This window comes from Crassostrea angulata, chromosome 10 (genome assembly GCF_025612915.1).
Source record: "Crassostrea angulata isolate pt1a10 chromosome 10, ASM2561291v2, whole genome shotgun sequence".
NCBI classification, from domain to species: Eukaryota; Metazoa; Mollusca; class Bivalvia; order Ostreida; family Ostreidae; genus Magallana; species Magallana angulata.
The window spans coordinates 13,179,341-13,206,829 of record NC_069120.1 but is presented as its reverse complement, the minus strand read 5'-3'; the positions used below and the strand labels follow the sequence as shown (position 1 = coordinate 13,206,829).

The window sequence follows — 27,489 nt, the reverse complement described above, 5'->3', positions numbered from 1 at the left end:
TCACCTGTTATTGAAACATGTGACAGATGAACCATTTATCGTTCCTTACCTCTCGCTCCAGAAGACCCTCAAAGCTTTCCAGGAATTCACAGAGAGGGGCATCGGTTTCAAAGTCCACAAAGTGGTTGTTGACCCAGAATAACACCACTCTTATCACCTATAGAGAAAAAAATATACATTTCACTAAGCAAATTTGACCACTGCATAATAACGATTTGTTGAAAAATATAACACAAGATGGGATGGACAAGCTCCTTTTTCTAATTTCCTACTAACCTTATTTCTGTAACTTGGTGTCTCGAACCAAATCTTCAATCTATCGGCTAATTCCATGGGATCTTTAATGAAGATTCGAAAACACAACAGAAAGTCCTCTACATATGTTCTGTCAACATTGGAGTGCTCCTGCACTAGATGCTGCATCAAGTGGTCCGGTGTTCCCTGACAAATTCACATTCAAGAATCAGTAACAAGACCTTTAAACTTACAAAAAAACAACAAATCTAATGGTACATAGGACGTAGATCTTCTTTTATTAAATATGCAGAGGGTATGTACTTCCAGTTATGCAAGAAAAATTTCAACCATTTCAAATAACAATGTCAAATGTTTTAGTCCTTTAACAGTTCAATATCAGCATTCAAACATAATTCATCATAACAAACCTAATATGTCATCTATTCATCTACACCAAACCTTTCCTTTCTTCCATGGTTCTACATACTTACCCTGATAACAATTTGTCCTTTGCGGCTTCCATTATCAAACACCCTGTGTTCTGTGACCATTACAACCTGCCCTTCCTCCACATGCTTCTCTGTGTTTTCTTTGCCCTGTTAAAAAAAAATTGATGATGAAAGGTAAATTATAATATTACATGAGTGAGATATTAACAAAACCCCTGTAAATACTTGAACAGAAATTGACTTTTCTTTGTTAAAAGTTTGGAGATTTCATGATGGGTTATGATACTTCATAAATGAGTTATCAACGAGACCCCTGCAGACACTTGGACAGGAACTGTACTGACCTTGTCCAGAATCCTGTGGTAGTCCTCCTGAGCTATACAGACAAACTGACAGTCATCCAACAAGGTCTTCATTGTCCCCTTGTGATACATCTTATCCAGGGTTGGGGAAATCCCAAAACTAAACCAAATCATTAAAAAATATTTTATGGGTCATCATTTTTTATTCGAATCAGTGAAAATAATTAATGGTTTGGAAACAAGACTTGGACATGATTTTGTCATAAATTCACAGTTCTAACAGTTGGATATGTTCCCCCCCATTACCTGTCTCCCATTTGGAGAAACTCTGCGGACCCCTCTGGGTGGACGATTTCAACCTGGCCATTGAGAATGACTGACCAAGAATCCAGTTCCTCTCCATCCTTCATCACAACAGTCCCACGCTGCTCAATCACAGCAAACACCATCACCGCGCACAACTCACGGCGAATAGGCTGTGTCATGTTGGCAAACGCCTGCAAAAGTTAAACAACAATGCTTGTCTTTATTCTTTTATAAAAAAAATACTGAGATACAGCTTCATTGAGACATCACGCGTTGCGACTTTATCCAAAGTTAAATGAAACTGTTGAAATTGCACACATCTTACCCTGAAATGCTGAATGAACTCCAGCAGTGTTTCAATGTCATCTTCTGTTCGGTCTTTTGGTTCTTTCTGGAGACATTCTTGGACTGCATCTCGTATAGACTGAAAATAGTAACAAAAGGTTACACAAATTAAATTTTATAGAATAGGATTTATAAGCAAGCAAGACAATTTGGTTTCTTTTACTTATACTACTTTAAAATCTAATGATATTTTGAATAGAAAGCTTAATTTCTTTTCAACAAGATCTAATGACAAGTTCAATTAGGTTTTGGTGAAGAAAATTTGCATCAGAACAATGTCCTTTGGGTTTATTCCACCAGAATCAAAATTATGGTTAACATACAATGAAAGAGAATCAAATATTCTGATTACATCTGCTTTTATGGTTATATCAATTCATTGGCTTAAAAGATCTGCTATCTAGCATATTAAGGTATGCAAATGAATCATTCACTTTTTCAGAAAATGTGTCATATTAGTATATTACTTTAAACTCATATAGTGAATTAAAAAATACAAGTACATGTACTTCTACATGTATTTTGAAATTAAATTGACATGAGTGTTTTCCGGCTTTTAAAACTCCAATGTGCATCAATCTACTTTACTTTACATGAAATAAGTGATGACAAACAGCCCCCTTAAAAACGTAATCAAATGAGCAATTCAATTTGTGTATCAAATTAGGTGGGTGGATACACGCAAGTATTTCATTAAAGGTCCAGTGAACTACAGTCATGGGAGTTCAGACATCCTGGTTCATCTTTCTTAAACTTCATTATATGTATTCTTAGTGGTGGGCTATTTTGAGGATATATAAGTATATTCTCTGTTTAATAACACTTTAAATGATGCATGAACCTATTCCTGTGTTGCACATAAAGAGTTGAGCCACAAATGTTCTGAAATGCATCCCAAGATGATGCATAGAGTATGTAATTGTTGACTTCCTGGATAAAGGCTCCATTCAGATGGAGCCCACTCCATTCAGATGGAGCCCACTTTTCCTGTTATTTGCTAAAATTCCAGCTCTGCATGTCACATACTTCCACACTGACAAACTCGTCATTTTGTTTCTATATATAGCACCACTCTGTGAGCTCTGAACCTCTTATAACTTTGTTCTTAGGAGAATATATCAGTAAATATCATACCTATGATTTACTAAACATCAATAAGAAAAGCTTAAGAACATACAGCTTTTTGCTTTATTAACCAATAACCTCATGACAAGAAGAATACCATATGGTATGCTACCATATGATTCAATTTTCTGTAAACCCACAACTGATGTGGTCATTAAACAAGGAACAGGTCACCAGATCACTGAGCACAACCCTGGAGGATAATTACATTACCCTAATTTGTTTACATCCCTCTAGTCTATGAATGATCAATCTAATTATATATCTTTTATCTATTCTGCACAACTCTGATTCCAGTTATATTTCGAGTCAGTGCTGTGTATGTGTCATCATCTACCTCCGTATTGGACAATTTGTCCTCCTCCTCGTCGGAGTCCACGTAGCCCTCTTGCATCCCAGTGAGGTCCATGTCCTGGTTTTCTTGGTCATCAATGGAAGACTGCATCATGTCGGAGCCAGAGTAAGCACTGGATGTATCGCTGGCTCGGGAACTTCTCTTCATTTGCATTTCACTCCGTGAATATAACATTTCGTTTTTGTAATCCGGTGGAAGCTGCAAAGACAACACACCACTACAGTGAACTGGAAACAATTGCTGCTAAATAGTTTGCTTTTCATAATCGTCCAAAAAAAATGTAGAGATAAAAACACAAAAATAGGCAGAAATGCACACTTTCTTTGCCAGTAAAATATTCCATAGAAGAATTTTTTTTAAGTATGTGATACATCTTAGTTTCTATTTTAAATGTCTTATCATATCAAACTTGTCAAAGGCAACGACAAAATAGCACAAACATATTTCTCCCTTTTGCCCCTCTGAAAGAACTTTGTCAGGTAGGATTTTTGTTCTGAAGTTTCCCTTACAATCAAATAAGAATAATTTCACTTCAGTGCACACAACTCTCTATCTCTTTACTCTGAATTATACACTGTGCATCTTAAGAGAAGAGCGGTGAAAAAAAATAACTTCTTGAAAAAAATTTCTTCCTTAATTACCCATAACATAAAAAAAAATTCTCAGTACTTGAACTTGTATAATGTATTTTACCTCTGACCTAAAACTGAAGATAAAATATGCAGCTCTATTTTGTATGCACATTTTGACATGAACTCATCCTTAACAACATTAACCCGCCAAACTTCTACCCACAAGTTCCTCCCATAACTTTACAAAGTACACACCACATATCTTTGCATACATGAAAATTACAAAGCAATGAAACTGTGACTAAAAAAAATTATCAAAGCTTTTCACCAGATACAGGCTTAAAACATATGCTCCCTACACAAGAAAACACACTTCTGCAAAGATTACACAGACCTTGAGTGCCCAATTTAAAAATTATTGTTGGCTTTGATTCAAATGCTCTCTAAAAATGTATCTTTTTACTGGAATAGTGATATTAATAGAAACCCTATAGATTTTTAGTTTACCATTTGATTTCTATTCCAGCATTCAATTTATAATAATGATATTTATCAGGACCAAAATCAGTCAATCAGTTTCAAATTATTCCAGCAAATCTGACAATACTTGATCAAAGGAGCTGTGTTATTTACTTCTAGCAGTACTTTCAGAGTTTAAAACTCTTTTCCCCAATCAGCCTTTCTTTGTCTAGCATATATCATGTATACTTGGAGGAGTTTATGGAGTTGGAGATAGAGAGATTTTATGGATCTGTTCTTGCTTGTGTACCTGTTCCACTGCTGTGTCGCAATGCATTTTTCTTAATTTTTGGTCTTCGTGCTCTAAATCAAACATTCGGTTGATGTTGACATTGTTACATTGTCCACTGCGACTGTTTTTCATAATCTGGACATCAGGATAATCGATCTACAACAACAAAAGACATTCTTTTACAATATGAAGTTATCACATCCACATTTAAAATAGTAGTACATGTACATATACAAATACAAGTGCATTCATTTAGCTGCATCACAATAAACTGTATATGTCAGCACCACGTGTTGACTAGTTTAGATATCCATCTCCTTCAGTATGTACAAGTAACATAGTCAGACCTTTTCCTACCTGAGGCACTTGAAAACACAGAATCTCCTCTTTAGGTTTGAATCTCCACTTAAACATAATCACTATTTTCTAATTCAATTTGATTTTTCTACACACAATCATTATGTACCGCCAATTATAATGGACAATCAAAAGGAAAGGGAAATACTAAGGGAAAGCCCAACAAATTTTGCCGAGATTGTAACGATTAAAACAATGTCAAGCAGTTCTCCGTTGCAGCAGTCATTCACGCTGGTGTGGAAGTTAATGATAATTTGTAGCCTTGATCCTGGACCCACAAAAGTTCACACCCTTCACACAAATCGTCATTAATAAATCCAGTATAACAGTATCATCTAATACGTCCAAACAGTAGTATGTGACACCATTTCATGTTCAACCAATAATCACTAAAACTTGAAACAAGAAACCAGTATGTATGTTAAATAAATAACAAAATAATTACTCAAGTACTTGAAAATGTAGTGGGATACATCCGTTGCTGTGTGTAACTTGAATCAGGAAATTGTCAGCTATAAGGATGGACTAGATAAACACAGTTACAGCAGACCTAATCACTACTTACACGACTATACATGGATTTCAGTTACAACTCAGTATTAGTAACTTAGTATTACACATGTATACATCACATATCATGTATTTATACATAGTCAATGGGATTTTTATTCAAATAGTTATCAATACATCTTTTTTGATTAACTGATATCCAAGCTCCTTCTAGGTCTTGTATTTCTTTCAACTTACAACTCTGATTTTCTTATTCCTCTCACTTGACATGGGTAAACCAAAATTTGTGAAATTTTTCCATCAATTTCAAATATTTTAGAGGGAAGCAAATATTTAAGAGGAAAGCGAATGTCAAACTTAATTTAAGCTGAAATTGTTTGGTTTTGTTGGTATTTGAGGCCTGATCTTGATATGATTTTCATCTTGGTGGCTTGCAATAATCTTTCAACTTGCCCATTAATCATAATGGCCATGTCGATAAAGTGTCTTGAAACGGCCATTTCTAACACAGATCAAACCCTGGGAAGAAATCCCTCTCAATGCTATCCGAGGCAGAAATCAATACCCAGTTATATGTCTTAGTAATGTCCACTGGCATGTAATCAGCAACTTTGCTAACAAATTTACTGGGATAAATTGTGCTAACACCCTGTCATAATAAAGAACATCAGAAAATGCAACCAATCAGAAAAGATGCTAATAAGTTCAAATTCTTCTTCACTTTTTGCTTGGTTGGAATGTTAATTTAGAGAGAAAAAAAATCATTGCTTTTAGCAAGACAGACAGCAGAATGATTTAAAAAACAAATTCACAATCCAAGGAAGAGAAGCGGTTTAATTACATAGTCAGTATTTCTGTGGGTGAAATATAAAAAAACCATCTACCACTGAATGTTTGTATTTGCAATCAGCTGGTGTAGAATATATCATGTATGACAAAAGGCACGAAAACAGAGATAAACTTTGCCCAGAACATGCCACAGCAATGATGTAATAGTCAGCTTCCCAGAAAAGATTCTCCTCCCTACTTTCACACCGGCAATGACAGAAAACAACAAGTGTTTTCCCCAAACTATCAACTAACTTACTGTGCCACGTAATTGAAAAAAACAAAACCTGGAAATACTTCTGAATCACAACTGTTCATAAAACATTTTCAGAAAATTTATGTGAATAAAATGATGACATTCATAGAGAATGTAGATTTTTGATTGCCATTTTACGCGTCGTAAAATGATACCTACAACAATCATCTCGGAGGGCTCCAGAATGAGACATTCGCTGGCCCGGCGGGTACATCCTGGTGTTCTTTTACCAAAACTGAAAGAAGAGAAACATCTTTGTTATACATCATAGATAATATTCATATTTCACAGTCTAACACACATAAATGTCAAAAGTGTATGCTGAATTTCACAAATCATTTCACAGCTATTGTGAAATGATTCAGGGTTTTTTTCTTCCGTAAAATATGTAAAGATGTTCCATTTGAAGGATGTTAGGTTAATGCGGTACATTTGAGGCTATATGGATTAAAATCATGGAATAATTATTCATGAAAATAAAAGTCTGAAGAATTATTTCTGAATAAGTTAATGGGCCTTCTGGAATTAATCAAGTACGGCACAGAACAAAGGCTCAACTTATGTACATCATAAAAAATAGAAACAAGACAAAAAATACGTAAATGCATGATCATATGCAGTCAATACGTAAGTTTGTGGCTATCGTTATATGAGTGATCTGTCAATCAGACATAACCAAAAAAAATTGGTAGTCTCCATGATCTACATTTCATTAAGAGCATTGCAGACTACTTCCATTTAAATAAGAACTTTGTGGCAATTGTCAACATCATTAAAGGATCTATTTACAGTAGGTATAATACAGTCGGCATGGGACAAAGAAGTGGGAAATGACTAAGGGGCTTGGGGCACAAACAAAATGATGACTGTAAATATGCAATGGTTTGGACAACACTTATTTGTTTGCCTGTACACTCAAAAGCATTAGAAAGAGTCCTTTAAAACCGTGTTCTTAAGCATTAATCTGTGTACATGGCAAAAAGGCAGACTACAAAGATCATATCTGTGAGTTGGAGATTACATAATTGGTAAGTTTAAACCAGCCTCTATCTGCCCGGCTCTGAATAAAAGCTCTCCAAAAATATATCTGCCATGAAATACCTTTCAAAATTAACACTAGAGTCTGAAAGAGACCAGACTCCATCATCATTTTCTATGCGTATGTCCGGCTGTATTCTAGGCGATCTCATTTCACATCTAGTTCCCACCGAACACATACTTTTTGGTCGCACTTTGTTTGGGGCAAATTCTGCATGCACACGTGTTGCATATCGAACTGGTTTACCAGACGATGATTCATACATTTTTTGAACACATAAATTTTCAGCTCCATTAGCATCACCAGATAAACTTTTTAACAAACAACAACAAGAATTCAACTTTTCGGATGCACTAGTTCTATGTTCACACATATAATCCATCCTGTCCAATTCACTTTCTGAGCCACTGTGCTCCCGGCAACAAACACAAACTTCCTTTGAGGGAGAGTCTAAAACTCCAAGTTCTTGAACTTCGCTGAAGCTGCCAGCATCCAGAGTAGTTGGAATTCCCAGTGAGCGTGATACATCGTTCTCCTGGCCACTGCACATCAGGTTAGACAACTCTGGCTTGGGTATATGATATTTTTCCAGAGAGTTTTGACTTTTAATGGCTGACAGCTGCTCATGGATAGGTCCAGATCCCTGTACATCAATCTGTTGATTCTCATCATTGCCAGATAGGTTGGAATTGCCGACAATGTAGAAAAACATGATGAGTTTTTTCTTATTTACAGTTTCACTGCTGACATCACAAACAAATCATGCTGCAGTGTATCTATTTCCAAAGTCCCATGGCTACTCTATCAATATAAAGCACCATTATAAAGCCAGATGACTATCTCTGTTGAGACTATGAGACTCGTTCCCAGTTTTATATCAGACTTTGGGCTATCCTACCCCAGCATGTACTAGGTACTTGCAGTTTCATCACTGATATTTGAGCTGGCTGTAATCTCTCATTGATACACACAGGCCAGCAACAGACCTCCCTAATTAATGACAATCGCTGGTTAATGGAAAAGTGTCACAGAGTTGCACATAAAGTTCACTGATATATATAAATATACACAAAGGTAACGTAGATAAAAATCCAGTCAGGCGGAAAAACTGAATGACAAATGAGAACACCAGTCTGAGTCTTGGTGAACATGGGAGAATGGTTTTGGCTTTCCATGTCGCATGCAGCCTTGCACTTTAAATGGTGTGTAGGTAAAGTAGTAATCCAGGTATTTTGTCTTCATTGTGCTGGAATTTAATAACCTCTTTAAAACTTTTTGTTGTGTCTCAACACTCTACAATGAACTTCTTTATCCGAACCACAAAAATACATCCAAAAAATGCAAGTCAAATCACTTTGTAAGCTCCCTCCGTCAATCCTCCTGCTTTCTCACTCAGTTTACCCAGTGCATCCATACACTGAATAAAATTAAATCAATGGTCGATCTCTGCTCAAACAATACCCGATCATGCATGCAGGATTACAGTATATCATTCTGTGTAGACATAGGTAAAATTTCAACACCCATAAACCCTTCCGAACTAACGCAAATCAAACAAGTGTTTAAAAGACATCAACTCCGAGCCACTTCGGTCTAACAAAACCGGCAGGTGCTCTTTGGGACCTGTTTAATGAAATGTCACTAGATCAGGAATTCGATATTGTCCAACAAAACAGGCCAAGTGTGCCCGGCTCTTGTCTGTCGGATTTTTTCCTCTCTTCATTGAATCTGCTTGGATGAAAAGGAGACCAAAAAATCTATAGCATGACCCTAACATCTGCTAGGCATACTTCCATCTTAATAAAGGGGATACCTTGCACCTGGAACTAATTTTATTTGTCCAAGAAACTAGCACCAAATGACCAATGCAATCGGCAGTGGTATTAATCTTCTAGACAAAACTGACCCCACTAAGTCGTTCCTTCCGGTCCGCGTGATAGATGTTTTGAACTGTTTTTAAAGCACTGGAGCCAAATGTTGACAGGTTTTAATATTGTTATGTCATTTTATTGAATTACATTTAAAAACAACCATGACATTGCTGACACAGTTAACAGCATTGAATGAACATACTGTTCTCATAAACTACCGTGTTCCATGAACAGGGATTTTTTTTTTTTTTTGCATCATTGCAAAATAAGTCTAAGTGGCCAGACCTTGCATTTTACTTTTATTATAGAGATTTTTTAAAAAGGGGGACCCCGGGTTTCTTTAATTAACTTGATGGTTTGAGATCTTTGTGGAGATATCAGAATTCTTACCACAGCAGGAACATCTACAATAAGCTAGCTAGCATATTTTCCCAATCTATCCACACATAGAAGAAATGCCTATTCATTATTACAGCAACATTTGCTATTTACATCGAGCAACTCAGACCCTGCATTTGGTGCCACCAGTATAAGTGCACGCCCTAAGTATCAAACAAGTCAACTTCAAGACTTTCTTCTCAAAATTAACAATGTCTGTTTGATAGCATTTCACAGCAATCAGGTCAGAATGCCTGCGCCGATTAAGATGCATTGTGTATCATTACACGATAAGATCTACCAGTCTGCAACTTGAGCAGTGCTGCTAGACATGTATCCCCCCTCTCCAGGTCAGGTTTCCAAGTCCCTGCATGAACAATGTGTCCAAACTGCTCTCATTTTTCACAATATTCTATAAGTAATTAATAGTTTTTTCCATTACAATCTATCAATTATTCCTCCATGCATGAGAGGGGTCGGAAGCTGGTAATTACAGTTTTGAGTCTGTGTCAATACTGAATGGCCGAGGACTTCCGGAGCTTTAGGCAGGAGTTCAATGGTTGCAGCCATTTCTATCACTGTTGCTCTTTGTACTTAAAAGGACTGTTAACGTCCTAAATTTTATTCTGTCTTTTCATCTCTGTATTTTGAAATTTATAGCACACTATATGTTTAATAATACTAGAATATTTCATCATTTTAAATTCCAAATCAATGTGACAAAATATGAAATTAAATTTTTGTATGGCATTGATATCAATCACATATCAGACCCATTTACATGAGTAAATAGGTTTCAATGCCTTTTTAGTTTAAACTGTCTCAGCTTTGAAAAAAAAATCCAAAATTCAATCCAATTTTCCTCCCACTTAACTCTTAGGACATCAGGTAATTGTGTTAAAAGATTCCAACAAATGGTTTCCATCAAAGTCACTTGTGTATTTTAGGTATTTGTTCTTTTAGCCAGGAAAAAGGTTGCCATGAAGTATACATCAAATTGTTAAAAGTGAAATCGGAAAACTTTCTTTGCCAAGTTTCTTTTTGAAGCTGGCAGTTTCAAGGTTTTATCAGATAACAGTCTATCAAAATTCCTTCAGTTAAGATAAAATCCTCTCTGCAAGGAAATTAATCCAAAATCTCACTTCAGTTTGGGAATCTAAACTTGTTTCCTACAGAGTTACTTACAAAGTTCTCAACTAAAATTTTAATTAAAAATATGAGAAGAAATCTAGTAAGGAAATCATATCATACCCTCCAGAGAGCAATGTATACTTTGGATCATTTGTAACTACTTACTCAGCAATCCAAAATCTCCAAAAAAATGATTTTACGGATTAAATCATCGCCCATGTGATAGCTGATACATACCTGACAAAATCTACTTCTCGAATCATTTTGTATCTGGAGGTATAGAAATCATATCCATAAAACAGTAAGTGGTATTAAAGAAAACTAATTAATCCTTTCGCACACATCATAAACTGCCACAATTAGGTGCTCCAATAGATCACCAAGTAATGTATACAACAAATCCTCAGAAGATGCAAAACAGATTTTCCTATGCACACATCTGTCTAAACAATGAGTTGTGTTAATTCCCTAATCTGACGTGTTTGATCCCTGTACTATCGTGTAGCTGCCTCCTCAGTCAGAGACAAACAGACACTGGGTTTCCAGTAGGGTATCGGTGTGAATTCTGCTGTGGCCTATAGGAGCTGCTTGTTCTTTCAGCACTAAGGAGTCACCTTCAGTGATACCCAACAATTCCCTTCTTCATCGCTTCAGTGAAACTCCTTTGAAAATATGTACTTAAAGAAACTGGATGTGAAACACATCTCAAGACATTTTTTTTTCTCCTGCCTCTACAGGTTGATGTCAAAAGTGGTGGCCTACAAAAAACACTATTCCTGCAATCTTAATAAGCACTTGAGCTTCAAGTTCGAAATATTGAATGTCCATAACCACTTCAACCCAACTACAGGCATTTGTCAAAATTGAAGTTCTTCATTCTTTTACTGAATCCAAACACTTCAAAAAAATTCCAATTTATCACAATATCCAAAGATAAAAAACAAAAGTACATCAAGGTAAATTGGTAGATGTGTGAATCTTGAAATCTGAATGTGAAACTCCAGGTAGATCAAATAAAAGCTTGGTGCAAGTCTTCGGCCCCACAGACAAGTGTACACAATCACAGATACAGGATTGAGTCACTCAATACCCGTGAGTAATCATAGTGGATTGCACTAGTACATGTGATGACAGAAGTGTACATGTAAGTAGTGATAGACTCCTCACTCAAAGTGACAAATGGTATCTTCTCCTGGGACCTGAATCCCAGGGTAACCAATGTGATATCTAATCCCCTGTGGAGTGTCCATAAATACATGCAAAATGATAACCGTCTGGAAGTGATTATAGAGCCAGATCAGATAACCATCAATCCTAGAAGAGCCTGCAGCTTTTGTACTATATTGTTAATTACCTTGACAACCAAGTGATTATGTCAAATTTTTATCATTATCCTGCAATACTACAAGGTAAAGACATTGCAGATACCCGTGAAATTCCTGAAGGTGTAAGAAATTATATCCAGCATGAAATTTATATTCAATAACAGTTAAACGTTAGTGTGACCTTGTTTCACCTGAGGGTACGTAGATTAGATACTTATCTACAGAAATATGTCAACACTCATCTACCTTCTGATTGCACTCAGCTTTCTTCTATTTTATTGAGATCGAATAAAAAGACATGCAGGGTGTACTATGGGACAAAAATCTCCCAGACCCCCACTTTTATAGTAAAGAAAAATCTTAAAACCATTCTCTTCACTTTTGGGCATTGCCTGTAGATATCATATTTTCAAAAAGTATCAATCATGGAGGCTTAAAAAATTGCAACCCAGCCTATGATGTAAGCAAGTTTATCAAGAAAATTTAGAGAGGTCCTTTTCACTTCTTTTTACACCAGACAAATGTATGACATGCTTATCTTTGTAACATATTCCAGTGGGAACTCTACCTAACTAAACAGCAAAAAGCCACATTCTCTTGTCTGTATTTTCATAGCTACAGGGAAAATATTAAGATAAACAAAGATATATCAATATTTTTTTAAAAGGTTTTGATAGAGAGGAAGATCATGGTGTCATGTACAGATCAAGAAAGAAGCCCATCTGCCCTTGAGTGTTTATTATTGTGAGCACCCTCTGATTCAGACCTCGTCTGAGGTCATAGGTGAGGTATATTGGGAGGTGACTAAGCACTCGTTCTACCTGCCTCAATGCCTAAATCGCTGATGGATATATTTGAAACTTTTAATTCCTTCCCTGTTTCTTAACTGGCCCGTTAAATCAAAATATGAAGTTAACAAAGTATGGGGTATAGAAACCTTCACATCTCTTTTTGAAGGTGATCTTCAAACTTTTGAAGGTTAACTTCATAACCTTGAATTTCATAGAAAAGTAATACCTTCTATTTCAAACTTTAAAGTTTGGTTGTGCATGCCTTCCTGGTTCTTCAAAGGATTAAGTTATAAAGTCTATTAAACTAAAACATCTAAAGAATAGGATTGTTGAACAAAAAAGATATGGCAGGAAATCCTATCTTCTTGAAACTGCACTGGATGCCGAGTGGAAGTCTAATAAAGAATACTGCTACTGACCTACATACAAAGAGTATCTGAGTTGAGAAGGTCTGCCAGTTCACACTGATCAATGGACGATGATTTCTAAACTATGTTAATCATTTCCTCAATTAACTGAAATAACACACATTCATTTCACCATAGAGGACCATCCCTTTTTCCTTAACGTCAACTTCAATCCGATTTTTTTTTAAAAATGTTACATCATGTGCTTTGTAAACTCCCAAACCATTACTCATATTCTGTAAAATCAAATGAATCCTAAATTAGTCCAATAACGTACCGGCAAATATGGATTCATGTAATAATATTTCTAAATGTTGGACCAAGATGTACATATATGGCTTATAACACTGAAATATTTGAATTCATGTACCGGTAATCTAAAAATGCATACTGATTAGGAACCCTTACATTTTTATTTTTTCAAATTGCCAAACAAACGCTGTTCTTGGATGTAGGTTTAAAATATCAAGCTTTCTGTTGATATCAAGTCCTTGTAGTTGTTTTAAATTTCTAAATATGATAGATCTCTAATTGAATCTGTAATTGAACTTCTTTCCAATCAGTCTCCTGAGATCACCTTGACAGAGTCCTACTGTCTGGCTACTAATGGCTGTCCACTATCGTTAGCCCTCACACAGTCACTCAGCAAAGACTTACATTAATTCATCTTTATTCATGTCCTTTGTAAGGAGACCCAACAGAAGATGAACCTGATAGATGAATTGGATGGGTGATCACTACCAATGTAATACTTGGAGAGAGTGAAGTAGATATCATTGTTAGTGGTAATAAATATCTAAGATAAACCAACTCTGATTGTCATAGCAGAGGCTGTTGTAAACAGATAGAGTGAGTATTTATGGGAATGATAGCCAATTAATTGTTCATGTGTATTCAGACCATGTTTATAAACAAAACTAGGGTTGTTCCCAGAATCTTAAAGTCAATCCAACATAAGCTGATTTCAAACAAAATCCCATCAAAGACAACTCAGAAATTCTTCTTTAGAAAGTTTAAGTACTTTAAGCTTTTAAATTTCAGAGATCTGTAAATGCAGTTTCAAAATAAATCACTGGGTTTTATTCTGAAACTTTTGCAAAGAACCACCTAATTGCAATAAACCTTTCAGTGTTGAAGAAAAAGGTCTGCCAGACGAAACAATCAAAACATCCAGAAGTATTCAGGTTTATATGCGTTAAGTTCCTAAGGTCGGCCTACAGCAGATCTCCCTAAAAAAGCCCCTGAATATAATAATATTCCTGTCTGTTCTAAAAGTGCCAGGAAATCTTCTCTGTTGGCAAGATAAGTGACAACTTGATATCAGAACTACAGCTATATAAACAATTTATATACAATGAACAAGTACAGCAGCAAGCACACAGATCTACAGAGAAGCTCAGAGGGACGGCTCCATTTCAGACCAATCGCTTTTCCACACCTTGAGCTGTTGGCAACAGCAGTTCTTTCGCTTGAAAACCCTTGAAACTCAAAGAGGGGATGTCAAAATAATATGCATTTTCTACCTTTTTTCCATAAAGTTGTTAATTGCCTTTACTTAAACAGCCCATCTTAATTGAACAAATGGTTTGCTGCCTGCAGATGTGTTTAATTTCATTTGTGAAATCTGTTTTTCTTGCATACACATGAAATAGTGGTCTACGATCCTTTTTCTTTGAATTTAATCAAAATTAACTACAAAAAAAATTAAGTTTTATAAATTTCTTTGCCTTTCAGTACATTTTCATACAGTGGCTCAGACATTGCAGAAATTAATCAAACAAGCTGCCAATCTTACAGAGCCTCATTACTGCACCATGCAGCACCTGATACCTGCAGCAAGAGGTAAACATTTGGGTCGGTGATGTATCATACAGACAGGCAGAGATTTGGTTCCTGGTCATGGATAATTAATGTACACAGATGAGGTATCAAGGAAGCTGGGGAGATAATGGCTGGAGTCTGTGGGATACCCTGACATCTGTCTGCAGTAAGTCCTCACAGCTGTGTACAAGGCAGAACTCACACACTACACCTACCACCTCATATCACGCTGCTAGATCAATCAAAAGTCTTTCTGGACAACGGAATTAACTCTTTTAGTAACCTTTTTTACCAGTTGACCATTGATAACTGCAATGCAATATGAAACATCATGACGTACATCCATGGATCTATTAAATACCAGCTATATATATACCGTTTACTTCCTCACTAAAACAAAACTTTATTACTCCAAATAAAGCCCCAGCCTACTCATTTCTGCCTTCAGCAAAAAGACAGTATCTGCATTGGTTTTAGAGAGTGGTGTAATTTTGTTCAAATTATCTGGTGTCCTGTGTGATTTCCAGGCAACCTATTAAATGTAGGCGAAGAGAATCAAATAGGAGGCATAGAGTTCCTTGAACAGTGTTGGTATTATTACGCCATAAACTCAAAATATTTAGTATGATGTAACCTCCAAGATAACCAGCTGGTTTTAAATTGAAATTTTTGTTATGCTTCATGCATATAGTGACGTAAAGCAAAAAAACAATATCAAATTCCCTTAAAACCGTTGTAATTCCCTCGGAAATATTTGTGATATCTTCCTGTCTCTGAAAGTCTGAGAATATAACATAATCTGTTGGGATAGGAAAGTGTCTGGCACCTCGAATCTCCCAACCACACCAATCCTCAACTGTAAGCCACAGCAGGTTCTAAAATGACACACCCAAAACTCATCAACATTCAAATTCCTCATGTCTGTATTTGAAACTAATGCACCTTACTTTTTGGTACACTGCATGAATTACAGAACCCCTACTATTTTCTGTGAATTTATCTACCTGACATTCTGTAACATGTATAAGGCTCTCCAGTGCAATATCGATTGGTTATTCAATACACGGTTTAACACATCAATCTTTCTACTCAAACAATTCTACAAAATCAATTTTGTCTTCTTTGGTTAAAACCTCAAAAGTGTGCCAGTTTCATGAGATAAAAACAGGAAAATTGAAAATTGCAATGAAAAATAACCTGACAACAAGCTGGAAGCACCCACCTTACGTTATTTTCAAGGCAACTGTCAGCTATTCTCCATTTCAACATTCCAATCTCACATCCCACATGAATTAAATTGCTGTGAAATCTGACTGTCTGCTTGTTGATACTGTCAACACCTAGGACCGTGTGCTTTATTGATGTAAAGGTAAGAATTCTCCTACCTGTCCCCTCCTACCTCTAATCCGGCCAGCCATGACCACAACAACTTATGAACTCATTAGAAATAATGTTATCTGCTTGTTACATCAAAAAACACACAGAACAAATCATAGGAATTCATAATCTGAGCATGGATCTCTATTGAATGGATTATTTTTTGTCTTACCTCTAATTAAAATGTGTACACAGGAGATCAAGCTTGTAGGTCCAATCAACCAAACAGTTTGAAATAAATGTCAATATTTTCATTTAAATTCCAGTGCAAGATAATATTCACATAGGAGCTGATATTCGTTTTTGCAAAAAAAAATTAATGGCACTAGGTCCTGTAGTCATGCAATGAATCGCAAAGGAGTTCGCTGAAATGGCCCGCAGTAAATAAACATCCCTGTTTATGGTGTATATATCCGTCCTGTGCTATATTTGTAAAGTTGTAGGTCACGACAATATACGTAGGTACATGTTACAGCTTATGATATTGTGTAAATACCAGCTCTCTCATCCCATTATTTACAGTGATGAAAATTAAGCTGTCACATTTGTATTGATTATCTCGGGGTTTTACACTTCCATAAGCCGAGTGGATGCCGGATCACTGAATAAATTCACCATTACATGGGTCACTTCTCAACAATACTCCTAAGTAGTCCAAATCAGAGTCACTTCTTTAGCCATTCAGAATTTATAAAAACAACTTTTCACAATTTCTGAAATCCCCTACAAATTGTTTGACCTTGAAATTCCAGACTTTTAAAATAAATGTATCTCCACAGTTCGAATTTTGTTTAAACACAAAAAACATAAAGAACCCCTCCAAACCAAAGGAATGTCCAAATCTCTGATATCTATGTACTAATTCCTTAAGTTTCCACCTGAAAAGAGCTAATCCAGTCCTTATCAGACTCCACAACACAGCCTATTTTTTCAAGTGCAGTGCATGGTAGTTGACAAATGCTGCAATGCAATGGAAATCGTTTTGCCTGGAGGCAATCTATTAGGCAATAAATTAGCTACTAAAGAATGTTAAGGTTCTGCATATCTTCTCCTACCACGCAAAGTTTTAATACGGAAACCCTAACCAAATAAGGAGACTATCTTTGATGATTATCAAATGTACTGTAAATGCAAAACTTTGTATAAACTTTGTACATTTGTGTAATGAGGAGTTAAATTTTTTATTGTTTTGCACTTGTACTTGCACTCAGGTAGACAAAATTCACCAAAAATGACTGTTAATTCTCAACAATAACAAGAATCACATAAAAATACGGAAACATACACCTAATGAGTATGTATATGCTAATTGAGTTTTCACAAACAAAATCAAAAGCAGGCTGTATATATATGTTCCACACAGTTTCCTTCCCACTAATGGTGCATTAACACAGGTCCGAGCCTTGGGGAAGAATACAAAGTTCTATGAAGTATAGAGTACCCTGTAGGAACAATCAAAATGAACTCATTGAAAACAGACACATTACCAACCACACTTAGCTCTGTCACTTTGAAGTGAATGACCACAACTATATGTTGAGATCTATAAGTAGTTCAATTAAATAAAGAGCACCTTAGGGTCAAACTTTTCAAACTTCTAAACAATCTACCAGTACATAAAGTAACAAAGAATTGTCACAGTTCTGAATGCTCAAAGTAATACTCATTTTTGGAGGAGGCATCAAATCTTTTATACATGTGCAATGAACTTGAGAAAAACAGTGAAATAGTGTTAGAAATTTTACCAATACATGAATACTTTTAGTTGGATAAACTGTATTATTTTAGAAAGTTTAAACATACAGTTTATTCAATAATAAACTCAATAAATAGATCAAATAATCTGTTCATTTCTATTGAAATCATGTGACACCAGCAATATCACTAACAGAGGAAAAAACAAAAAATCTGTGTGATGGCGATACATGTACTAAGGTCATGCTTTAAGTACCAGGCACCGGCAAATTCAACTTCCTCCTGATCCAACCCTGGTACACCAACTCCTCATGTACAATGTATGGATTCATGCATCAATACCAGTACATTTTTAATGAGCACTAAGTCCAAGGTCAAACTCATTATAAAAAAATTCCATTTGACTGTATCTTAGTTGACTATGCATCAATATAATTATAATTTCCATGCTGTTTTATGTAATACATATATTCAGAACAAATGCCTAAAACTATGTCTTTGAAATACGTCCAGGGCATTCAATTGATGCAACTTCCAGTTAGTATATTTAACATTTCATTTTACATAGAAATTTTTTATACATTCAGAAGGAATGTTGTCCTAAATTAATGTTGTATCTAAAATTACTGTTATCACATCTGCATAACCAAGCAATATATCACTAATTTTACATGTAATCCTACCTCAGAGCAAATGTTCGGGTTGCCAAAAGAATTTTAAAGACACTTAAATTGCTTTTGGCAATATTTTGTCAATTGGCCAATGCAATTTGTAAACCTCTTTTTAAAAAGTTCAAACCAATCAAATAACTGACCACATGTTTTTGTAAGGAGTTACATATCATTTTGGCTCAAGTGTAAAACTATGTAGAATTATCCTTCCTCTTAGGGATTAAACCTTTAATGGACTAGTGACTTCTGTGCCAGGTATTTTAATGCCCATTTGAGATTTGGCACCTCTACTTTAAAGGCAGGTCTAATTGTTTTTGTTAATTTCATGCTAATCAAACAGCTTTTAAAACCCTTTGCATTTGTAAACCTCCATACACTTATTCCAACTGAATAACAAACAGTAATACCAAAAACTCTGGTGAAATACCACGACACAAACGAGATTTATAAAACACTGAAAATAAACTTTATGAAATGGTTTCATCTGAACAATACATATAAGTAATATCAGTAATTGGCTAAGAATAGCATTTTTTTTTCTAAGAAGACTTGAATACCAGTATTTAACCCATCTACTGACACAGAGAGATGAAGCTGTGTAATGACAACAGAGCACTATGAGTATCAGGATGTTCTACTCAGAGATAGGAAGCCCACTTTACAACTCCACCCTGCCTGTGTCCTTGGCGGTTATACTTTCAACACCCATATTTCAAATAAAAGGGTCACACTTTGTTCAAAATGGTCTCCTACTGACACTTCAGAAAGTACAAAGAGTTGTGTCAATTTGACAATATGTGGTTATGCTGCATCATTTAGCAGTTAACAAATAACCTATTCTATTACCGGAGTGAAAAATAATGGTCTTTTTTTTTTTAATTTTCAAAATACAAATAAAATATTCAACATTCCTGTATTTATCCTATTCAGTCCACAACTACATGCAAATGGAAAGTACTACAGTCCGACTCAAGTTCCAATGCATACAAGAACCACTGTAAATCAATACACGGTACATACTGAAAATCCTAGATTACATGATGAATACTTACAAAGTGTGAATGCCTCTGAATATCCAGCACTGGCTGATAGACTAACAGTGACTAATGAACACTGTACATAGGGTTGGTCAGCATGGGAAGTTACACAGCCTGCAGTGACTGACCGGGCCCAGCTATAACATCCCCCGATCAATAATGACAACGCTCTCCCAGTTTACCAATCTCTTGACCTGCTTCACAATCTCTCCTCTCTGATTGCTTTTTCTCTATTTCTCTCTTTTTTCCCTTTTTTTAATCAACTCTATCCGAATATCAACATTTGGTTTTCATGCAAGACTGAGAAAGAGGAACTCTTGTGTCAGAATATTCATGTACAGCTATTAGCATATGCTAAATATGATATTGCCAGTGATCATAGTGATGTTCCTTGTGTATTCAGGATTAAACAAGATAATACACGGTGATTCCTCTTTGTTGTTGAGGATGACTAACATCATTCAGGATTACAGTACTAGAACATTGCCTAATCAGAGGTGACAGATGTTGTAAGGAGTAAACTCATTATCTCACAAAGTCCAGCATCATCCCTCATGTCCTATGTATTCACACATAAAACCCTGGGCTAACACAGTCAGTATAAGCAGAAAGTCTATAGATGTCTGGATTACAAAGCACTAAAAGGGATATAGGACTACCCTGTGCCACTGAGATGACTCAATGTTGATGTGTTATGATCAAATAATTCTATTGGTATTAATTAAAGCAAAATATACTAGCTAGTATACTACTGGTGAAATGTAAGATCATTTTTCTCTTTGTATCTCCAAATTCAAGAATTCAAACTTTTTGATGGACTAAACATATGTCAAAACCTGTTAATGAAAAATTAAATTTTAAGGGGAAGCAACAAGCATATTTAAGACTAACTTTCTAACTTCTTTCTTTATGAATTTTCAGGCAATTCTTGAACATGTCTTGTGAGTAATTAGTAGTACTTCAAAATATTGACTTAATATATGTCCTGTACTTTAATTCACACAATTTATAAATGTTCAAGATGTACTGTACATGTTTATTCCCCTTTTTAAACTTGTCTGTTTATTTCTATTCAAGAGGTTCATTCAAGATACAAGTATGATAACCAGATATTTAAGAAGATACACAAGGAAAAACATTTCTTTTACTTCCCTATTCTTAAATCTGATGGTACTTATCTAAAAATATCCATCTATAAAGTAAAAAAAAAACAACCTTTATTTCTACATATTTCCTTGAAAAAAAAAATAGATAAACAAACTGTAAAAAATAAACGTGACAGGTATTCAATACTTCCTAGAACAATAGGAATCCCCTAAAAGATTGTTACTATATGTTTTCTTTCAAACTTAACACGACAGATGTTTCATCTACAGAGAGCAAAATTAAGCTCATTATTTTCTGCATCTTTAGTATGCTTAATGCACACAGAAAGACAAAGCATAATGAAGACAGAGAAGATAAAAACGGCAGATGAAGGCTGGCTGTATCCCCTGAAACTACTTCAGTTAATTTAACATTATGTCATCCACTGCCAAATCCTGTGTGTGTATTGCCTGTCTCTCGTTTCTGTTGATCAATTACACCTAATTGAATGTACAGCATATGGAAATTGCTATTGTACTGAGTGTTATTAGATTACCACAGCCTCTGGTCACAAGGGTAACTTACACAGAGAATTCTGTGTAAATGTATGGCCCCGCCCCCAACTTTTCAAAACAATTCATATTGTGTCCCCTCCCCCCAAAAGAAACTGTTAAAATGGGGAAAGACATGGCAAAATCTCACCTTATTCTGTAAAGTTTTGGAATTCTGATAAAGTAATAAAGGACAATTTACTGAAAATGCCTATAACAATCAAAGGAAAACAATGCTGGAAAAGCACACATAATTTTCCCCCGTCATGTGAAATTGATCGGGCATCTGGTTTGTATGAGTTACTAACAAATGCTAAAAAAAACTACAATAGGCTGTAGATTGTGCAGATGATACATACAACTTCAGAAACCATTACATTCACATTTAACTGAAAGCATAACATGTCAGAAACCATTACATTCAAAGACTTCAACTTTATTTGACAAAGGAGTTTTTGAAATAGTTTCTAAATGCAATGTATGGAAATCTGAAGATAATGGGAATTATTTGCCAGTCTGTCTCTAAGGTTTTGTTTATTGTTAAATGTTTGGATCATATTATTTTTACCACAATAAAAATACAAATCATTTCTTGAATTATTAATATTTAAGTATATGGTTCTACATTTCTACATTTTTTTTAGAGTATGTGCTGAAAGACAATGTTTCTGTAAATGAATTTTCTTTAACAATACATAGACTATATGTCTATCAGTAATAACAACATAAAAACAAATACTAAGTAACTATAATATATGCATTTATAAAAGTCAATTCTTTGTGTTTAAGTTTATCATATAATTTAATAAAATGGGTTTATTGGAATTTCACTATTAACTAAAAATAAGCTTTCTTTTTTATAATGTACTTTGTAAATAGCATCAACAGTTGTAGCATTTGGATTTAAGCTGCAAAAACAGCTTAGGGAAATAAAATTCTATCATTTTTTATGTGTTTTTTGCTCTTTTCTATTAATTATCAAACACATTAATCATGCAGATAAAGGCATAATTATTTTTTTTACAAGTCCTCCCTCTATTGACCTCATTGCATTAAAACATCCAGGATAACATTATAAAAACTTTTCTTACCCATGTTACAAGTCGCACTAAAGTCTAAAACAGAGCAGAACTTCCTAGAATACAGCTTGCAACACCCAAATTATTTTAGTATGAAAGAGCACAGACATGAACATAAGGAAATATTGTTATAAATAACTAGACATTCTGTTCATATGGAAGTAAAAGTTTTATTGATTTATTGCTTTCATTATATCTTGAACCTCAATGTGTCATTTTGTATCAAATTTTTTAGAGATTTAGAAATGAATGTTCAATAAAGTTATCAAAAATTAGAGCTGATGAGTACACATGATTTTGTTTTCCAAGATTTCTGCACTGAATACTATCCCATTGATAACTGATTTTGCAAATAATGTGATATCACTAATCCAGCATAATCTGATCAAATCAACGAAAAAAGTTAAATTAATGATGTGATCTTTCCAAATCAAGGGCCTCAGGATCAAATTGAAAATCATGAATAACTTTCCTTTGCATATCTCTGCAAAGTAAACATAAATGTAAAATCAAACTGTTCTTTTTAGCGAGCCCTTTATATTAGGAACCTTATTATATTTTGTCCTTTCAGTGTCATGGCATTCATGGACAATTTTATGTTGGGGACCGAAGAGTTTGTGTGTATTTACCTGCTCCTGGGCAGAAACATGGATCCCTCGATGAACACAGAACCAGACAGCAGTATATACCAGCAGGTGCTCAACTCGCCTTGGCTGAAATATACAACAGAATCAGCAACAAAGAAAGACAACTCTTGTTCAAGACAAAATTTCAATGTTATTCAGTTGTCTTGTATATATAGTAGATTTACTATTTGAAAGTTGATTAACTTATTGCAAGATAATTTGAAATAAGTTTGAACAGGTACTTTGTTTTTGTATCACAGGATGATAAAAAAAAAAATTAACTTTAGTACAGTATACCAACAATTACAACAGCCATTGAGAGTAAAGAAATAGTTCTAAACATACATGTATCAAGTATAGTACATGTATTGTGGGAATCTGGTCACAAGTTTCAAATTCATTAAAATAATTGCAGACATCTACATTTATATAAATAGCATGATAACCTTAGAAACAAATCTAGTTACAAGATACTGTTATAAAAATACAAGTACTTAAATTTCTTAAAAGTAGCAGCACTGAATTATGAAATCTACACCAAACTGTACCAGTAGTATTATATTATATGCTTGATACGCACCAATACAATATATCATTGGCATCATGATACTCGTATCTAACAGTTCGACACAATGCTCTCAGGGCTGGCTCTCTTAATGAAGAAAGTGCTTCCATACCATGCAGATAGGAATACACCAAGTCCAAGTCCTGAACGTACAAAAATGAGACATTTTAATATACTAGATATGTTTAAAAGACATCAATACATCAATACATCACACATCAATATGTTGAATACTGTGGCTATGATAAAGGTATTTCCTAGTCTAAACCATTACTTCTAGGAATAATTGAACCAGCTATACTAGCAGAAGATATGTCCAAAAAGTATCAATCCAGACAAATTTGAAAAAAAGCTGTTTAACTTTACTTTTTCTTATAAAACTAAATGCATCACACTCTTGACCAAGTGACCAAAAAAGTATTCACCTCGGATATTTTCATCAACATTCTAAGCATCTAGTTTTTTAAACCCCCCCCCCCCCCCCCCTTTAAAATCTATAGTTGTTGATCTACAATCTATACTGTTGAAACAGATTCATATCAACATTTTCAGACAGCTTTGAAAAAAATTAATTTTCCTTTCTACCAACCCAAAGTTTGAACACCAAACTGGTATAAGGCAAACACATAACTTACAGGCAGACTATTCAATGTATTGAATTACCAAAATGTGATACGTCACAGAATGTTAAAAAATATCATAATACATGTAGTATGATGACCAATCGTCAGAAGTACAAATTATTTACTGCTACTAAGATATGAGTAATACAGTCAATTCCTAATTAAATGTGAGGATTTAATATCCGTGTCGCACCCATGAACAATAAAATGCCTTCTTTGGTGATCGATACATAAGGCTTTGAAGGTACTGATCATTGCAGAACAAAACTGCACAAAGCTCAGACAAAAGTTATTTTTTTCTGCAAGGTTTTCTAGCTACCTCATATAAACATATATCCCCCTAAAATGTATTTCAATGTTTAGATAATTGAATTTTAACAATGACAAACCTCCTACATTGCATTCAATAACAATTTTTCTGTTCTGCAGATATCTAGAATTGCATTCAGAAATTTATTACAGCAAACAATGTCACAAGATGTCATCTTTTCAGTGAGTGGAATACATCACTAAGACTCTTCAAATGTTTTTACTTTAATTCCATGCTCTGTGGAGACAGAACAAAGGTACTCATGGCACTAACATACTGGGTCACCTAATAACAATGGTTTAAAACATTCCATCGGTAAATCATAGCAAAATAATCCTCCTCCAACACTGGAAATGCCATGCAATGAAGCTCCACACACAAATCCTTTAAAGCACCCTGGCATCATTCAATTCTATCAGAGTGTGATGGAATTGAACCAACTCATTATTTTGTGATACTATTTTTACAGAAAAAACCAATATAGCCTATAAACTTCAAAACATGCAATTTAAGCATACAATTTAAAGCAGCATGAGATTTTGAGAACAAGAGATATACTCTGATTGTATATTTCTAGATCATGCAAACAGCTGCAGTAGGTTCGATGAATAAATCATGTTCAGACAGCATGCATACAAAGCAGAATTTGCAGTACACTGGGCTATAGTTCAGATGTGAAGTCTGGTCACCGAGAAATTTCAGCAAATTGTGCAAGTTTAAAAATTCTGCAGTTGTCTGCACAGTTTCATTCATTCTCCGAAATATTGATATGAGTAATTATATATGGTACATGACAAACAATTCAAGAAATTGTATAGCAAAAATACAATCATTCACACAAGTACTTGCACATGTATATACATTTTAACATTTACAGTATTCAAACATCAATCTATGATGTAAAAATCCTTGATTAATTTACCTGATCAGTCCGTTGATGTGGAAACTTCTGTAAACATTTGATGAATTGGATGTCACTGTGTGTGACCATCTTCCCACGACCTTCACCTTGGCCAGAGGGCACGAAGCCCGGAGATTGGCGATGGTACTGTGTAGTGTACATTTTACACCAAATCCTCTTTACTGTCAATACTACATAATATATATCTACCACTGCTTTTCACATTCTTGTCTCGATATATTGGCAAGATCAGTCAGTTATTTTAGATCAACATTCAAGATTATTGTTTCTCCATCACATTATTGTTATAGACTATGAATATCCAATAGATCTTTTTGTCTCCCAGTGTGGGTGAAATATTCACACATTGCTTGTATGTAATTCTCTGTATGCTTCGTCTTACTGCCACCACTGCTCAGCCAGATGAAACTTCTCACTGTCTGGATCTGCAACAGAAGGAAATGCTTATGATTCCGAAACATAAACAAATAGCCACTGATATACTGTGTTTCACAGTAATTGATAAATAAGCCTTGTCTCTTGATGTGGAAAACCAAAAGACCTTTAAACAAATAAATCCATTCATTAATCCAATATTGCTTGGTAACTAAAAATAAATCAGCATTGGAAGCCCCTTTCTGTACATTACATATATGCAATAAAGCTAATTTATTTTGATTTATCCAAAACCCACTTTCTGTGTGTAGATGATCATCTCATTCACATTAATTCAGAAAGAGTCTGGGTAAAGAAGTAAACATAATCAATTCAATTAGTACATTGCAAGAAACTAGCTATCTGCTTAATCATGACAGCTATCAGAGATAATTCCTGTGGGCTGCCCGGAGAAGAGGTCAAAATGCCACCATATCAATAAACCCGAGTCAGACAGCTAATACACAATATCACAATAACTTGCTGTATTTCTTCTGCAAGAAAATTTTAAGTCATTTTCTATTTGCACAGATTCATTATATGTACAATGAATGTGCATGGAGAGATCTTAATCTAAAACTGAAATCTCATATATTTTTAAACAATTAGATTACTGGGAGGCATTTATAAATGCAATAATATTATCAATCTATGTATGTTTTCACAAACAAAATCATAGATCAAGTCTTAATATGATAAATTTTTTAATTTTTGTCAACTTTATTAAGAAGACAGAGAAAATCAGCAATTTGAGCATTTTGGACCAAGGGCATGGATATTGGCATATTAATAGCAAAGTAACCTGAAGTAAGCAAGGGAGTTATGAGCAAATATATGGTATAACAAAATAAATGAATGGACCTGGTAACCCTGCATGTATATCTGATAAGGTGCTTCATCATCAATTTTTCAAACTGATAGCACACAAATAACAGTATAGTCACTTAAATATATACCGGTACATGCTCCTTATTCAAATTAACCTTTCAAAGGAAAACCTCATTATGGAAAACCATGGGGAAGAAATAGAAACTACAGTTACTAACTCAACTTTACTGATTAAATTTAATCAGAGCTTGATAGACTTAGAATTGACAATGGAATTGGATAACACTTGTCTAAATGTGTAAAAAAAAAAATTGCACAAAATTGTATTCCATGTATCATTCCATTTGTTGCTTATTTGATGATGAACAAACTCCATTTACAAAGATATATTATTATATTTGAAGCAAAGTGATTAAAACCATTTATTAAAAATAAATTTCCTTCTATTTCAAAATGACTTATAATTGTTTATAATTTAAGACATTCTACAAACTTGGTTACTTAAAACATTAATTTTTGACGATTTTAATTTTAATTTACTGATGTAGA

The 27,489-nt window shown here is 34.6% G+C and overlaps 1 protein-coding gene across 19 annotated transcripts in view; it reads right to left on the bottom strand.

Moving 5' to 3' along the window:
* LOC128166890 (rap guanine nucleotide exchange factor 2-like) overlaps positions 1-27,489 on the bottom strand; it is a 41,731-nt gene that overhangs the window by 13,115 nt on the left and 1,127 nt on the right. For 4 of the 19 annotated variants that reach the window (XM_052832330.1, XM_052832329.1, XM_052832328.1 and 1 more), the window contains exons 1-10: positions 7,495-10,397; positions 6,553-6,628; positions 4,461-4,598; positions 3,102-3,317; positions 1,620-1,718; positions 1,295-1,485; positions 1,031-1,148; positions 729-833; positions 277-441; positions 50-157 (exon numbers count right to left, since the gene is read on the bottom strand). In XM_052832330.1, the coding sequence (XP_052688290.1) occupies positions 50-157; positions 277-441; positions 729-833; positions 1,031-1,148; positions 1,295-1,485; positions 1,620-1,718; positions 3,102-3,317; positions 4,461-4,598; positions 6,553-6,628; positions 7,495-8,144 (1,866 nt within the window). In that variant the 5' untranslated portion in view covers positions 8,145-10,397. Of the gene's footprint in view, positions 1-49; positions 158-276; positions 442-728; positions 834-1,030; positions 1,149-1,294; positions 1,486-1,619; positions 1,719-3,101; positions 3,318-4,460; positions 4,599-4,799; positions 5,339-6,552; positions 6,629-7,494; positions 10,400-11,049; positions 11,865-16,378; positions 16,592-16,705; positions 17,536-19,951; positions 20,311-22,664; positions 22,754-23,281; positions 23,366-23,858; positions 23,987-25,698; positions 26,124-27,489 lie in introns of those variants that run through there. The other 15 variants (XM_052832335.1, XM_052832334.1, XM_052832342.1 and 12 more) reach the window with 13 other exon arrangements.